Source organism: Ursus americanus, chromosome 8, assembly GCF_024610735.1.
Source record: "Ursus americanus isolate L20-20 chromosome 8, mUrsAme1.1.p, whole genome shotgun sequence".
Lineage (NCBI taxonomy): Eukaryota > Metazoa > Chordata > Mammalia > Carnivora > Ursidae > Ursus > Ursus americanus.
The window spans coordinates 20,100,755-20,118,758 of NC_142134.1; the positions used below are offsets into that span (position 1 = coordinate 20,100,755).

The window sequence follows — 18,004 nt, forward strand, 5'->3', positions numbered from 1 at the left end:
TTGAAAAATCGATAACCAAACCAAGCGGATAATAGACAATAGAAATATACTGAATAGAAACTGTATTTTACTACTCTTTGGGTATCTTTTATTTCTCATTTTCCTCTATCTCTAGGCTTTACTTTGTAACGTTATTATATGTGAGGCTGCTTTTCTGGCACTGTGCTTCCAAAGCAGTGTTTTGGGATAAGGACTGAAGTTTCACCTGATGCCGTGGTTTTGTTGTTGTTGTTGTTGTTTGTTTGTGTTTTGTTTTGTTAGCTCAGTGCATATTGATTGGATACCTTTTCTCATGGAAGGCCCTGGGCTAGGTAATGGGGCTACAGCAGTGACAAAGTCTTGTGGGGTCTTTATCTTCCTGGATCAGGATTCTGAGAGTGAACACTGAGGCCTCTCTCATAACATGGTGCTCATGTATACAAAAACATAAATATGAAGAAAGATCATAAGGAAGGCATTTGATGGGAAGACTGCAGGTGGAGTGGTTCAGGAGCATGTTGAGAGCAGTCTGTTTCTTTGGCTTTTCTCTCTCCTAACTGGTTCAGTCTTTGAATAGCAAGCAAGAATCTTTCCTTCTATTCACAAGGAATATGTAAACAAGAGAAACTAAGGTATACCTGGCAAAAGCAAAGGACAAGACAGCATGGAACTTTTAGAGTAGATCTACTCCTGTCAACATGGGCTGCTATTTGTCAGGGTTGAAATTAGGTCAGTGGATTTAATTATGGTAAGAAGAATGAGTCACAGGCCCTCATCCTCTTTGAGCAAAGATGGCTGTTTCTTTTATGGGAGCCTTTTTTTTCTTTTTCCTGATAATTCTGTTATGTCTGTTTTTGTGAACTTTTCATCTTGCCCTTCTTTTTTGATTTTTGCTTTTCCTCTTTTCTTCTACCACTTAAAATTCTTCCCTTCTTTCCCTTTCCACTTTTTTTTAGAGGTTTTATTTATTTATTTGAGAGGAGAGAGAGAGAGAGAGCGTGCAAACACAAGCTGAGGGGGAAGGGACAGAGGGAGAAGCAGACTCCGGGCTAAGCAGGGAGCCTGATGTGGGGCTCCATCCCAGGACCCTGGGATCATGACCTGAGCAGAAGGCAGATATTTAACCGACTGAGACACCCATGAATCCCATCCCTTTTCTACTTTTAATTCAAACTTTCTAGATAACTCACAAATAAAATAAAAACACAAAACTGCCAGCAAGCCATATTTAAAGATCACACCAATCTAAATCTTGAATTTATTTTTTTTCATTACATATGCTTTTTTGTATGTATATCCACATCTGTGTTTTCTGTCCTTTAATGCTGCATATTACTTTGGATCAGGATATAGGCTGGCTCAGATTTTTAACTATCTCTAGTGCTTGTCCTAAAACAAAGCAAAATCCTAGGGGGGGTGGTAGATATTTTTATGTTATGCGAGGAGAGAGTGTGAGAAAATTGATGTAGATTACATCTTCAAGCCATACCAACGTCTTTATTTATTTTACATTTCTTTTGTTTTTTGACCCTATTCAACCAAAATAAAATTATCGGTATAAGTATGTATATGTGTATGTACACACATACAAAATATATATATATGTATATATTGTATATATATATATGTGTGTGTGTGTGTGTGTGTATGAATGTTTTCTGTAACATAGTTTGTAATAGCAGACAAAAGTAAACAAACAGAAAGCAATAACAAAAGAACCAAAACGTGAAAACTACCAAATGTCCATCTGTAAAGGAAAGCACACGTAAATATGGTATATCTCTATTATGGAATGTCATGCGGCTATTGAGAAGAATGAGCAAATCCATATGAACTGACCTAGAAAGGTGCCTCTACTGTATTCTTAAATAGGATGATATTATTTCAGGAAAGAAAGAAATTTCTATATGTGCATATGTAACATAATACAGATAATATGTAAGTCATGTAATTACATATGATGTAATATGTATTTGGATAAACATAGAGAAAGTGTGGAAAGATGAACACTGATTTTTTTGAGAGAGCGATCGAGAGAGAGTGCACACATGCATGTGCAAGCAGAGGGGAAGGGGACAGGGAGAGAGAGAATCTTAAGCAGGCTCCATGCCCAGTGCAGAGCCCGACATGGTCTCCATCTCATGACCCTGAGATCATGACCTGAGCCAAAATCAAGAGTTAGACGCTTAACTGACTAAGCCACCCAAGCAATCCTGGATGAACACAGATTTTTATTATTGATTACCTCAAGAGGATAGGTTAGAAAGGAGATTGACTTATTAAAAATATATATTTTGTAATTAAAGAAAAAGTAGACAGATTTACTGAAAAAAATTTCAATACTATTTATGTGGTTGACCATATATTCATTTAACTCTTCATAGGATAGTCCAAAAGGAACAAACGTGCATATAAATCCCAACTGGCCTTGTATGCTAAAGTGCCTTTTTAGTGGTTCATGAGGCCAGGAAAATAAACACAAAAATATATAAAAAATAAGTCATGTGGAGAGCAAGTGCGCTAAAGAAAATAGAGATCAGATGACAATATCTGGTACTGCTGTTCAGATTCACAAATCTCTTAAATGGGGAGAACTTCCCCTTCATTACTCAGACTCATAATAGGTTTCATTTGAATCATTTGGCACTTGACATTTTGCACATATCTCTTCAAGAGAAAGACAGAGAGTACCATGTGTGGTTGAGAATGTGGGTTCTAGGGTCAGACTTCTTGGCTTTGATTACTCACCTCTCTCCAAGGTATGTGATTTTTGACAATTAACTGAATTGTGCTGCAGGTAACTTGTGAAACAAAGATAAATAAGAGTCCTTATCTCACTCTATTGTTGTTGGCCCATAATCTATGTTCCAGCTTGGGTAGGGTAGTTGGTAGTGGGAACAGTGAAGGGAAGGTATTTTTTAAAAATCCAGGGAAATCAATGGGGTCATAAGAAGTGGTGCCCACCATGGATTAGAAATGAACAGGACAGGGGGCCTGGGTGGCTCGGTCGTTAAGCCTCTGCCTTCGGCTCAGGGCGTGATCCTGGCGTTCTGGGATCGAGCCCCACATCAGGCTCCTCTGCTGGGAGCCTGCTTCTTCCTCTCCCACTCCCCCTACTTGTGTTCCTTCTCTCACTGGCTGTCTCTCTCTCTCTCTCTGTCAAATAAATAGATAAAATCTTAAAAAAAAAAAGAAATGAAAAAGACAGAGTCAATATCATTACACTTTGATGATTCTACTGTGTCACCCACTTTCTTGTTTTATAGACCACCATTTTCAGCGCATTGGCCAGCGAAAAGTCCTTATCTGACTGCAAAAAGGTAAGTCAGCCTCTAAAATTTCCAACTTGCTGTCAGAGTACTAAATGCTTCAGAGTTGATGACATTCAGTTGAAAAGCTACAGGATCAATGAGAATGTTCTGGTGACATGTTGTAGCTCTCTTTCTTTAGAGAAGGAAATTTGAATGGTTCTCTTTAAGGATGTGGAAAACTCTGTTACCGTTTGACAGCATTTTGTTATCAAGCAGCTCTGGTTGCATGTATCTATCTCGCTATTATCTGACATTTTATTCTGCAAGATGAGTATCAAGGGAGTCCAGGACAAGCTGCATTGCAGGCATCTATATTCTTGTTTCCAAATTTAAATGTAATAAACCTAAACTCAACACAATATAAAAATGATTTTTTATTTTGAAAGCTGAGCATATAGCATAAAAATTTGGTTTGGATTCACCACAGTCAAGTTTGAGAAGCTGTCATGCTTTGCAAAAGGATTAGCATCGCTAGCATCTGATGGAAGACGTCCCTGTAATAGATCTTGTCTGGAGACTGCCTGCTGTAGCAGTAGCAGCATGTCTAATTCCTGGCCTTCGCAGACGAGGGGGCACTTTTATCCGCCTCTTTAATCTCAGGTTTAACTAGATCTTCTCCTTCTTGAGGGGAAAGAAACGATTTCACAGCCTGAACAACTCAAATAAATTTTTTGACACTATCTATTGATATGAAAAACCAGGTGCATAAAGAGTTGACCTGTGCCTCATATATTAGTAACTTGGCATTTCTTAGGGTTTTATAGCATGACATTGTTTTGCTGTGCTGTTTCTGCTTCTGAATTCGCTTGATATGGTAATAGGTAGTTGGGATATTCATCTTTAAAGGTGATGTGAGGGCCCACTATTCTGAATGCCATCCATTTCATTATCTTGATAGTTTTTGTTGCCTATTAAATCTCCATCTTGATTGAGTTCTGCTGTGTTTGTCTTGGTCTGGGCTGTCTGAGATTGAGGTCCATCTCGTATTCTTAACATTACAGATCCAGGGAATGAAGGGACTTTAGGGGTTCTCCAGTCTCACCTTTTTTCCCAGAGTGGGACTGCCCTTGATGTCATGTATAGATGGACTTCTAGCCTGTCCTTGAATACTCTATTAACAGGGAACCCAAAGACCCTGACTGTTCACCAGTGAGACAAATCAAAGCTTTAGAAAGTTCTTCATTTTACTGAGCCAGGATATGTTTCCTTTTGATTTCTGCCTGATGTTTCTTCTGAATCTTCTCCCCAGCTCACTCCTGGGCTAATGGTTTTCCTTCTTTATTTCTAGTAGAATATTGTTATAATTGATTTCCAGAAGTGTGGGCTGCTGGTTGCTGGCTATTTGGTTTCAAAACTTGGCTCAGCCACTTACTACCAATGTAACTGTGGTCACATAAGCTATCTGTGCCTCACTTTTATCACTGTAGAATGGGGGTAGTAACTGTACCTACTTCATATTATAGATGAGTTAATATATATAAAGTGCTTAAACAGTGCTCAATATATAATCAGTGCTATATTAGGTATTATTATTGCTTCTAATCTAGGTTATACTTTTTTTTTTTTGCATACTCTTTGTTACCAGTGTCCAAAAATTGTGTATTGTTCTTCAGATGTGGTCAGTTTGGCAAAAGCACTTTGAGACTTTTCTCTCCTCCTTCAGGAGATTTGCTTACATACTTGGTGTGTGCCAGGTACAACATAAGACATGGGCTATGATGAAAGGACAAGCTGTAGGCTTTCTTTAGTGTAACACTAATATTCTACTAATACAGTGTAAGTTGGCATCAGTTTCTGTTTATTAGCCATGTCCCTCTGTGGGCCATGTGAAATTTGAAGTCCTTGTGCATGCTCTTAAGACATTTTCACATGACCTGCTATTAAAACATGACTTTCTTTTATATTTATGTAAATAAGTCTTTGAGTGTGAATATAGACCATTATATTTATTTTATTCATTTTTACAATTTTGATCAATCAAGATAATTTATAAACCCAGTTCTGTTATCCAGCTTATTTACTACCTCTCTCAGTTCTTGTCATGCACAAAGTAGAGTAGCATGGTCAGTCTCTATTGACTCAATTTGATTCATCCAGCACAGTTACCAAGTGATCACTGAGCACCTGCTTATGTGACATGAACTGGAATATCACGGCAAGCAAGTCACATATGACCTTTTCCCTCATAGAACGTATGGGTAGTCATTGGACAAGTAAAACTGTGATGGATGATATGGTTCTTTTTTTAAGTTGGGAGGTTACAAGATCTTACACCAAGGGAACTTAACCTAATCTAAGGGTCAGAGAAAACTTTCCTGAAGAAGTGGCCTTCATGCAGATATCCGAAGAATGGGATTTGGCCACATGAAGACAAGGTGGAGGCAGAGAAACACCAAGTGTGAAAGTCTGGAGGTAGAAGTGGAGAATGATAAAATGCTCAGAAGGTCTGAAAATTGCAACTTGAAATAGAGAATGATAAACAGTGAGACCAAAAAAACAAAACAAAACAAAAACCTGATTATGGAGGGGCTTGTAAAACCGGAATTTGGATTTTTTCTAAGGGTAACAAGAAATATTTACTTGAGGGGGTAGGTGTATGCGACTTGATATGGTTTTCATTTTAAAATCATTTGGATGCTGAAGAACAGAAGAAGCAAGATATCAGACACAAAGTCTAGGTATAAGGCTATAATCTAGACAAGAGATGGTAGTGGCCAGGATTAGAATAATAACGTTGAAGATCGGGAGATATTTGGGTGATAAGATCGACAGGATATGATAAGAGTTTGGATATATGGTAGAGGAAGTAGCTAAGGATGATTCCTTGATTTCTGGCATGGGCAACTGGCAGAATGACAGTGCCATTTTCTTAGGTAATAGGGTCAGGGAGGAAGTTGATGAGTTCAGATTGGTACATGTCAGGTTTGTGGTGTTTGTAAGAGCTCCCAGCAAAGATGACTAGGAGGCATCTGGACATGTTGATTTATAATTCAGGATAGCATTCTAGGATAGAAATATGAATATGGGAGAAATACGCATATAGAAAATGGTTAACAGAGTGTGAATGGACAAGATTGCCCAGGGAATGTGTGGAGGGGAAATGAAGAGTGTTTATAAGAATATGGGAGTATTGGTATATAAGGCCTGGGAGAAGACTATTTCCTGTGAAGGAAAGTGAGAAGATAGGGCCATAGATGTTGGAAGAAATCAGAAGAATATAGTGTCACAGAAATCAAATCAATAAAAAGGAAGTCATTAAAAATGAGGTAGTCACTTGTATCAAAACTCTTGCTGGGACGTTAAATAAAATAAGGACTGAAAAGCATCCACTGGGTTTATCAATATCATAGGTCATTGTTGGTTTTAGTGAGATCCAAGTGATGGGTGCAGAAACCAGGTTACAGTGGGTTTAAGATTGAGTGAGGAAGGAAATAGAAATGGTAGGCTAGTCTTTAAAGGAATATGTTGCGCAAGGAAGGAAAGAGATGAATAGTTAGTGGGGGGCTATTGGGTTGAGGGAGGGTCTCTTAGGATGGGGTAGATTTGAACAAATGTGTTTAAATGCTAGAAAGAAGACAATAGAAAGGCAAGGAGATGCCAAAGCACAGCATTAACCTTAGATAGATGGAGGGGCACATCGTGCTATATAATATCAGGGAAAGAAGAAAGGATATAACTCATATAGATGGAGTTATGAAAGCAGGGAGCCAGAATAGGTCCTTGTCATTGGACAACTCTGGTCAATTCATCCACTTTTTTGTTTAGTTTTTTGATGGGGAGGTAGGATTATTATTCAACCAACTTTGAATCTATACAACTATACTATTTCAACAGTATTTATTTAACCTACAGACATTCCCCTACAATATTTTGCATAGATAGTACCATGCGCATAATCAACAATCTCTGGGCAGTGTTGCCTGTTCAGATGGGGTCTATTTTAAGAAAATTACTCTCATATCTGTGTCTCAAGTAATGAAATCTCTTCTGAACCCTAGATCTGTGATGCTGATTAACCAGAGGTCTTCAAATCAAAACCACACTAAGATACCACCTTACGCCAGTTAGAATGGCAAAAATTGACAAGGCAAGAAACAATTGTTGGAGAGGATGTGGAGAAAGGGGATCCCTCCTACATTGTTGGTACAGCCACTCTGGAAAACAGTGTGGAGGTCCCTTAAAAAGTTAAAAATTGAGCTACCCTATGATCCAGCCATTGCACTACTGGGTATTTACCCCAAAGGTACAGACATAGTGAAGAGAAGGGCCATATGCACCCCAATGTTCATAGCAGCATTGTCCACAATAGCTAAATCGTGGAAGGAGCCGAGATGCCCTTCAACAGATGACTGGATTAAGAAGATGTGGTCCATATATACAATGGAATATTACTCAGCTATCAAAAAGAACAAATTCTCAACATTTGCTGCAACATGGACAGCACTGGAGGAGATAATGCTAAGTGAAATAAGTCAAGCAGAGAAAGATAATTATCATATGGTTTCACTCATTTATGGAACATAAGAACTAGGAAGATCGGTAGGAGAAGAAAGGGATAAAGAAGGGGGGGTAATCAGAAGGGGGAATGAAGCATGATAGACTATGGACTCTGAGAAACAAATTGAGGGCTTCAGAGGGGAGGGGTGGGGGAATGGGATAGGCTGGTGATGGGTAGTAAGGAGGGCATGTATTGCATGGTGCACTGGGTGTTATACGCAACTAATGAATCATTGAACTTTACATCAAAAACCAGGGACGTACTGTATGGTGACTAACATAATATAATAAAAAAATATTATAATAATTAAAAAAAACCCCAGAGGTCTTTCCCACTTTGGTTCCCACAGACCATGTCTTAATGTAAATACATTTTTTACACGTATTCTTTCCCATCCTGAACTCTCTTCTCTTATATTCACCACTCCAGTCAATGGCTTTACCATTCCAAGCTAGGAATGTCAGTGTCATCCTTGACTTCTCTTGTTCCTTTACTTCCCACATCCAACTAGCTTGGATCAAATTCTGTAAATTCCATTTTGAGATGCCCCTAGAATCTCTCCACCATCTGTTTCCTTCCCTTCTTATTCTTTCTTTGGAAGGTTGTAACAGCTCCCTCCTTGCTCTTTTCTTACATCAAGTCCTCTCTTCTTCTTTCCATTTTCTAAAACACTACCAGAGTTACTTTCCAGAAAACACACAACAAACACAACTGTTCGCATCAAATCTTATTTAAAAGCATTTAAGGGATTCAAATTTTATTCAGAATAGACCCCATACCCCCATACTCCTGCATAACTTGACAAGTCATTCGCATTATCTTTAGCCTCATCTCTTGGTATTTTACTAGGTGCTGGAGTCTAGAGGTCTTGAGCAGACTGCTCCAAATGCAAAACTTTTTGGTAACTTTGTGCCCATGTACAAATTGTTTCCTCTTCTTGAATGCTATCTTCCATTTCTTGTCTCTTAAAAACTTAGTCTTCTATGGAGAGACCCTTAATATTGTCATTTGCTTTTCAAAGATTTTCTTGGTCTCTCCAGGAAAGATGAGTGGTTTTACCTCCAGAGTTCATTATGTTTTGTACTTACACCAAGATATAACACCTAACAACAACCACAAAACTTGTCAAGTGTTTACCATATTTTCAGCCCTGTGAAAAGTACTTTACATGGATCCTCTCATTCGATTTTTGTAACAGCCCTCTCAGGTAAGTAAAATTATTACTACCATTTATAGATAAAGAATTTGAGGCCTAGTGACATGAAAGATCTTATTCAAAGATACACCAGTAGCAGGTGTTGGAGCCAGGATGTGAATGCAGGCAGTCTGACGTCAGAACCATTGCTTTAGTGTTTTGCTACTTCTTTCTGCCACTGGATTCTAAATACTTATTTATGAGTTCAGTTTCCCCTTAAACTCTCATCTCTTGGAGGGGAGGAACAATGATGGATTCTGTTAGGAATAATAATACCCCACTAGTAGTAAGAGCTAATAAAGGTTTATTGAATGAATGGATTTGCTGAATACATGATTGTCCATTAATGTAATATCGTTCTGGGGCTATTGTGTTAAAAAAAAGCAGGGTTTTTTTTTTTTTTTTTATCCTTTTCCTAGGAGTTGAGAAAAGAATACTTATATTCGGGGTTTATTTTTGAAGGCAATTTCTTTTTTTTTAATAGTATTTTTTTATTATATTATGTTAGTCACCATACAGTACATCCCTAGTTTTTGATGTAAAGTTCCATGATTCATTACTTGCATATAACACCCAGTGCACCATGCAATTTCTGCAATAAAATAAGGTGTTAATGGATAGCTGGGCAGGGGTGGGGCGTGGATTGAAGTGTTCAGTGAAAGATAGCAAATATCCTACTTCCTAAACACTACCTTATAGAGTTGTAAGAATCCCTGTTCTTATTTTCAGTAAAAGACCAGTTCACTCTTTAATTTGCAGAACCTAAAAACATGTAGGGGATATATATGAATTCATTCATTCATTCATTCATTCATTCATGATTATTTATTGGGTGCCTCCTATTGCAAGGCAGTTATTACTATTAATATGTTGCAGAAGAAAAATGGATATGCCAAGATATGAAGTGACTTACTCTAGGACGCATAGTAAACTCAAAGCAGACTCCTAGAGGATAGGCCTAATTCATATCTTCTGATTTCTTTCCTCTGTAACCTCTCCACCCTACACTATTTCACTAAAGTTGACTTATGGGGAGATGTGTACTGAGGGATGAGCAGCAGAGAATGATCCTCAAGCATGTCCCATGTCTCTTGCTACCTGTTTTATGCTCATTGATATTTATATCGTTGTGTCTTGATACTTTTAAATCTCTCAGTGCAAGATATTCAGACCCAGACATGTTGACTCAGCTATTTTTGTGTAGGGATGTTCTGTGGCAGCACTACTGAACTTCCAGTGTTTTAATTTGAAGCAATGGGCAAAACATATATCCTCACTCCTTCTCAGAGGCTCTTGGCTCTGACCCTGACTCCCACCCCTGGGGTACAGGTCAGAGATAGGTTAGGGGTGATGGACAGGTGAGGGTGATGGATGGGATGAGGGTAAGAAATAAAATGAATCCCAGGGATGGGGTAAAGGTCAGAGATTTCTGTTTCACAAATTACTTAGAAATGAAAAATAGGTGTTTTCTGGTTTGGTATCAAAATGACCTGCTTTATCCTGTTGTAACTTTCATCTGTTTATGGTAATCTAGAATCCTAGCCCAAATCCCTGTTATCATAAAAATAGGTCCCTCAGGTTGGAGAGTTTATTTTAAAAATTCAGCTACCATTTTGATATTTTATTGTTAACATTTTTGTTGGGAGGTGCTCCATTTCACTCTCTGTTTGTCCCTCTGTTCTCTCTCCCTGGATTTCTGATATCTTAACCCTTGTCAATGATAACTTTTTTCTTTTTTAAAGATTTATTTGTTTATTTGAGAGGGAGCCACACAGAAGAGGAGGGAGAGGAAGAGGGAAAGAATCCCAAGCAGATTCTGCACTGAGCACAGAGCCCCACGTGAGGCTTGATCTCAGAACCCATGAGGTCTTAACCTGAGCTGAAACCAAGAGTCAGATGCTCAACTGAATGATCTGCCCTCAGTGACAACTTTTAAAGGTAGTATCTTTAGGAAGTGTATCCCTATCATATAAAAAGTATTGGTTTTGGGGGTGCCTGGGTGGCTCAGTCTGTTAAGCATCTGCTGTCGGCTCAGGTCTTGATCCCAGAGTCCTGGGATCAAGCCCCATGTCAGGCTCCCTGCTGAGCTGGGAGTCTGCTTCTGCCTCTGCCCCCACTTGTGCTTGCTCTCTCTCTCTCTCTAGTGCTCTCTCTTTCTCAAATAAATAAATAAAATCTTTTTAAAAAAGTGTTGGTTTTAGAATATATGGAAACCTGAAGGAAATCTATCTGTTGGTGGCAGTAATTTATGGGATTATTTGTGGTTGTGTTGACTGTGCTACCTATTCTGTCCACCCTTGGCTTTGACCTGAGTGCCCTCCACCATTACCAGTGATGTGTGAGTGTGCAGAGCATGTGCCCACATCATCTCTTAGCCTCCTGTGTGGTATTTTTATTTTTAATAGACATAGTTGATGCTTCACTACCTTCACTCTTCCTTTAGGAAGAGATGATTAAGAATTTAGAACATAATGGGCTATTGGAAAATTCAAGTTTTTCTTCAGTGTTGATGAATAGGTCTCTGGGTAAACACAGTCCAAGATAGTAATATCAGCAGTTAAGATATTTACTCTCAGTTGGTTCCTCAGCCTTTTGAAACTATACTGTATCTGGCTTCCTCTTTCAAAGATCAAGACTTAATGTCTAGACAGTGTTCATTGACCTCCACAAAGCTGGCTAGGCAGAGTTCCATGACTCTCAGCTTCTTGGCAGAATTTCTGGGCTAGTAGGTCATGGTGGCTTCTTCCCATGCCCCGAGAAAGGGCATAAAGACCAGACCAACCCTGTCAGCATTGGAGGAATTCCTCTGTCCTCCCCTCCCTACCCCCTGAAAGACAGAATCCTACATTCTGGAGCAGTCACAGTGAAGGGTATTATTTCGAGTAAATTTGAATGTTGTTTACTTTTTTTTTTTTTTTAAGATTTTATTTATTTATTCGACAGAGATAGAGACAGCCAGCGAGAGAAGGAACACAAGCAGGGGGAGTGGGAGAGGAAGAAGCAGGCTCCTAGCGGAGGAGCCTGATGTGGGGCTCGATCCCATCACGCCGGGATCACGCCCTGAGCCGAACATAGACGCTTAACCGCTGTGCCACCCAGGCACCTCTACTTTTTAAATAGATTTTTTTGGAAGTTAGGAAGGTTCGTTTTTGGCAGAGTGCTGTTTTTGCTGACTTGATGTAGTGCTCTCTGCTGGATAAGGTGTGATATATATATCTTTGCAAATTTCTATCCTTTTTTCATATGTGCCAACACAGGCCACCAATTTATGGGAAGGACAATTGTATTTCTCTGAACACAGGGGAAGCACTTCAGCTCTTCCTCTTTCCTTGCCTCCCTGCCTCCCCCTGCCTCACTCTCCCAGCCAAGAAAGAGCTCTTAGCATTGATTTGCAATATTTGGGATAAGAAAGGTGTTTCTGGATTCCACGCACTCTTCTTTCATCTCATATTGTCTGGTTTTGATTTTTACTATTGCATTTTTCCAATCCCGCTCTCCTGAGATGCAGTATAGGGCAGGGGTCAAGAGCACAGGCTCTGAAGACCAATTTCTGTGACTGGAGTCCCAGCTCCACCACCCATCAACTCTACAACTTTGTCCAAGTTACTCAGCTACTTTGTGCCTCACTTGTCTCATGTATAAAATGAGACAAGTCATGGTATCAACCTATAGAACTGTTGTTACGGATTGAACAGATGGCTCCATGTAAAAATCTTAGAGCAGTGTCTCCGTAAGAGATGTTCATTATTCCATCCCTATGCTTGCAGAGAATAATTTGAACCTTGGTACTTTGAGCCTCACTTCATCTTTTCGCTCTAAAAGAGCAACAACACCAAGGAAAGTACATCAATAGACTTGGGCTAAAATGCACATTTGCAAAAATATAAGCTGTAGTTGCACTGAGAAATACCTTGTATGGGTCTCTAATTCTTAGTAATTCTAATTCTCCGTAATGAGAATGCAGTCAAGTTCAATATTGTTATGGGTTTCAGCTCTATAAGAGCAAAGCATTTCTTAATAAATGAAACATAAAACCTTCCTAATAGTGTGGTGACTATACTTTTCTGTACCAGCACTGACACAATTTTGAGCCCGTAATAGACATTTAATAATATTTGTTAATTAATAAACTTGGCATAGGATCATTCCACCAAAAGCTTCCAGCAGAAGGCTCAAAATGAAAAAGAAAGGAAGGGGGAGAACCTATTCTTTGTATGTCTTCTTATGCCAGCACCTAGAATATACACAGGCAGGTAAAAGCGCTTTATCACTTGCTTGGAGGTATAGAATAAACTATAAAATATTCCTGTCCCTCAAATAAATGTATATCCATTGCCTTTTCTAAATGTTAATATATGGGTTTCTTTTGCCCATTAGCCTATATTTGCCTCTTTTTTTTTTATAGATATAACCTAACACCAGGCATTTTTGCAACCATAATTTCTAGCCTGTGCATCTCAATAACTTTCATAAATTTCTTTCTCTTTTTTCTTTATTCTTCTTTTCATTTTCTTCATTTCTCTATTTAGCTTTCTCTACTCCCTCCTTCCTTCCTTCCTTTTCTCTTTCCTTGACCTAATACATCAGATAACAAGGTATAAGTTATAAATTGTGTCCATTTCCCCATCCTACTACCCACAGACACTTCAATTAATTCAAATCTTTAGGACCTGACTGAGAGGGTGGTTTGGATTCACCTAGACCTAATTAATTTACTATTTCATACATATTGAAAGTCTCCCGTGATTATTTGGAGGATAGAGGACGAAAGATATGGTTATTTGGAGGATAGAGGATGAAAGAATCCCTGTCATGAATGAACTCATAGTTTAGGGGGTGGGCAATACTATACTTGGATAAATCACAACAGGGTAAGTTCTGTATGCTTTGGTAGCGGAGAAAAGGTTGTGAGTAATCTTCCCTGGGAGAGCCACTAATTTTGTCAGTGTCCCCCTCCCATTCTTCTCTCATCAGGATAACATCGAAATGCACCTCTGGGTTCTATCTGCTTTGTGGCCAGGACTGTTTATGTTGAGTCAGAGGTTGAAGGATGGTTTTTTCAAAGATTTGCCTGCCGCATGGAAATTAGTGAGATAACTCTCCAATGTTGCTTGCATTTTAAATATTGTTGCAGGAGATCATGTGCTCTGTCCTGCTTTGGGGTTGAGGCTAAATTTAATGATCTTTAAAACCACAGACCGTGCGGGCTTGTGGAACTGCCTACATATGTTGAAAAAAAATGATGCTGCTGGTGTGGAATTGCAAGATAAGCAGAGAACCCAGTAAATGACTCAGTGGGAGTTTTCCCCAAGGGAGGGATAAAGAAAAGAGTGTACTGTTTTTTGGCAAAGGAAACTGGCACTTAACATGATTATTGCAACTCTGGGCACTTGGGTTTTCCCACTGGGGAGATCAAAAGTGATAACAGCAGAGCTGTTCTTCTAAAGCTGAACCTTCATGAGCTCCAGTCTCCAACTGAGATGTCAAATGGCCAATATCCCTGGCAAGAAGAGCCTTTTAATTAATTAGAGCCTTGAGCTGGCAGCTTGCCACAAAAGCACCTGAACATGGTTGCCTGTGAAAAGAGCTGCGGAGGGCTGCTTCCAGGGACTTGCTGCTCTCCCAAAAGCCTGCGTCAAGTGTCTACCTGTCTCCATGGGAAAGGCAGGTGCTGTGTCCTCATGACGAGGGGTCTCTTTCCACTTGGTGTTCTTTAGAGAGAGGTTTCTGGCCAAGTCTTTCCTCTCCTGCAGTCCCAGAGGTGGGACAAAGACAAAAAGGAAAGTGTTTTCAGTTTCTGTGTGGAGAGCCACAAAGGTCGGCATCTGGAAGAAGCAGAAGGTGTCTAATGAAAAGGTGCACTGTGGCTGAATCAGAGCTTGTCATCTTGCATAATGGAAATCTGGAAATCCCAAGGTTATTCAAGCAGGAAGAGGTCTTGAGGCTGGTCTCGTGTCATCAAAGGTAATCTGGCATTTTGAGAGACATCTCCCTGTTATCTCTTAAGGGGCTTTGAGTCTCAGGAGTCAGAAGCAGTGCTGCCAGTGTCTCAGAGGAAGCATCCTGCAGGCTTGCAAATGTTTTGTGTGCCCCTGTTGCGCAGCCAGGCAGCACCTTCTGCTCAGGTTGCTACAGAGATGCCCTTTGGTAGACTCTTTTCTTATAAAAGACTCTTTACTTATAAAAGACAGAGATATGCTGGAAGACAGAACTCTGCTCAACTTTCCTTGCAGAGTTGTGCTGAGCTACAAATCACATGGTCATAATGAGGACCACTGACTGTGTAGCTTCCCGTCCTGCTCCAACCAGAGCATCTGGCTTTCTTTCTTTGATTTTAGTCTTAATCATGATAGGGGAAATGCTTTGTGTGAACATTTCCTCAGTGTTCTTCCAGGCTCTCTAAAATTTTTAAAAAATCTTTTGGTCCTCTGAAAAAACGTGACAATGTACTTCTACACATCAAAGAGTTGTTATTTATTTATTGGTAAACTTAGGCTAGGTAATCTGTAGACTATTTATAGCATCACGGGATATAATTTCTAGTTTTATGTAAGTACTAAATGACTCTGGAACCAAACTGACCAAATAAAAGGCTGTCTCCAGCCTTAACTCTGTGATGCCCACCAATTTACTGAGCCTCTCTATATCACACTTTGCTCCTTTCTTTTTCTTTTCTTTCTTTTTTTTTTCTTGAGAAATTATTTTTACTTTAATAGTTTAGAAAGGTTTAGTGAGTGAAAGTCAATAACAAGCTTCCACACTGTGGTCAAGGACAGCCAGAAAAGCATTTTATGCAACGTATTACTATTATAAGTCAGACTGAAATCCAGAGTTGATATGGGCTTTGTTTTCAAACTAGAAAATACAAAAACATAAATGCAAAATTGAAATATTATGTTATTGAGTGCCTCAGCGAAGTATAGTATTACTTAAGATTTAGATGTGGGAGTGACCAACTAGGGATATGGTTATTAAAGCCTTGAGAGTAAAAAAAAAGCCTTAGACTGAAAAGAGCAAGGTGAGAAACCAGGTGAAAGGAGAAATCTGGGGAACAGTACTTTTTCAGGGGTTAAACAAAACAACAGACACAAAAGGAGACAAATCTAATGAGACAATAGAGAGGGTTCCCAGAGTTTGAAGATGTTGAGAAAAGAGAAATCAGTTGGTGTAGGAATGTCTTGGAGATGGAGAAGAAAGGGTGCTGGCCACGAGAGCCTAGAGCACAAATGCAGAAATTAACCTTGACCAGAAGGAGAAACACCTCACCCGCACAGAGACCTTTTCAGTATGAATGGATTTGGGTGTAACATGTCTTCATTTTTAAAGTGAAGATAATAAAAGTACCCACCTCAAGGAGTTACTGCCCAGTGATGACATCAAACTCAAATCTCATCAGAGTCTACATCAAGTTTCTCTTGATCTAGAGACAGATCTCTCCACCCCCTTCCACAGCAAAGTATCTCTCCGTCCACACACACGCAACAGATCGTGGTGAGACAGGAGGGAAATAACCACATCGCTTCCTACCGCCAGAAAGGGGACACAGACTCACGGCAGCTGCTGGCTGTGTAATCCTGACGTCTGTGTGGCCCCTTACCTTGGGTAGGCCTCACTTCTCTTTCTAGGGGATACTTTCCCAGGCCTCTGGCTCTGCCTCTGAGAGTCTGTTCTCTTATTGTTATCCTCTTTCTATCTCTTATTGATACCCTCTTGTTATGCACAAGTTAAGGAGGCATTACAGAATACGCCCTCCCCAAGCTGTGAGCCCAGATACCAGCACTGAATACCATATCATGCCTGTTCTTAGCACCCACCTGCCGACAGAGACAATTTAATTCTTGGCCACGTTTCTCTCAGCATGTGTTTTTGGAAGTTCCTCAGAGTTTTTCAAAGGAATTTCTCAGGTTTCCTAATGGAGGTCTGCTAACTGGTCACCTGAGGGAAGCTTGTCTTTGCTTTGGCTGTCCGCTTTCCACGAAAACACTGCTCACCTGTCAGCCTGGTGGGCAGGCGGGCACCACTGCTTCGTGGCTCTGCTCCACAACCCTGCAGGGTGCTGCTCTTCTTCAGTGATAAAATTGGAGAACGCCTCTCTCCTCAGGTCTGCAAAGAACCTGGGCCCTCAGGCTTCAGAATAGCACTGCTTGTTCTTAGAGTTCCACAGTCTTTCATGAACACAGTGTCTTCCAGTTGAGATCTTACCACCCTCCCCACTGAGGCACAGGACCTGTTCTTAAACCTAGGAGGAAAGGTATATGCCATAGCGTCTCCTCCACTATGCTCATTCACCCCCTCCTCGTGTATATCTTTCCTTTCTCCTGAACACCCTTGCACCAAATTGTCTGCCTTCTCTTTTATCCAAATACAGCTCCTGTGTCTTAGTCCATTAACGTATGTGGTCAGATGGTCCCAGCTCAGTTTCATAAGTAGGGAGTCTTAGAATCCTAATCTGGACAGATAGGATGCTCAGATAGTCTGCTTCTCCAAGGTGGTGAGTAGCTCAAAGTCTTTGCTCACAAGACTCCTAGTTCTAGAAAAGTGTGAAGGTTAATTAACCAAAATGTTGGTCTTTTTGTTCCTCCAGACACCAATCAGTTGCTAGAGGAAATCCATGTTTATGTTTCTAATGCTCTCTATCTCTGTAATGTGCATTTCAGCAGTGTGTGGATTTAAAGGATTGAGAAAGCCGGAGTGTCTGTAGATTCTTATCTTGACTTCCATTCATAAACAAAGGAAGCTAGATCACTTATTGAACCACCCATTCAACATCCTTAGAACCAAGCTTGCTACCTCAGCATTTTAAAAGTTAAATCAGAACGTTTTACACCTGAAGCTAATGTAACATTTGTGTCTAGTATACTCAAAACAACAAATAATAACAAACAGATAAAAGTTGGCTTTTGTTTGCAGACAAACTATTTCTAGTGGAATCCGTGAATATCAGGCAAAGTCATGACCTGGTCAGGAAAACCTGCCACTTGGGCTTCAACTTAATGTTATTTTATTGCCATTTGTAACTGT

The 18,004-nt window shown here is 39.8% G+C and overlaps 1 protein-coding gene across 1 annotated transcript in view; it reads left to right on the forward strand.

Moving 5' to 3' along the window:
• The window catches only part of RASGEF1B (RasGEF domain family member 1B), a 528,807-nt gene that overhangs the window by 189,060 nt on the left and 321,743 nt on the right, over positions 1–18,004 (forward strand). Inside the window, exon 3 of the mRNA XM_087864047.1 lies at positions 3,246–3,299. Coding sequence (XP_087720173.1) covers positions 3,246–3,299 — 54 coding nt within the window. The remainder of the gene's footprint in view (positions 1–3,245; positions 3,300–18,004) is intronic.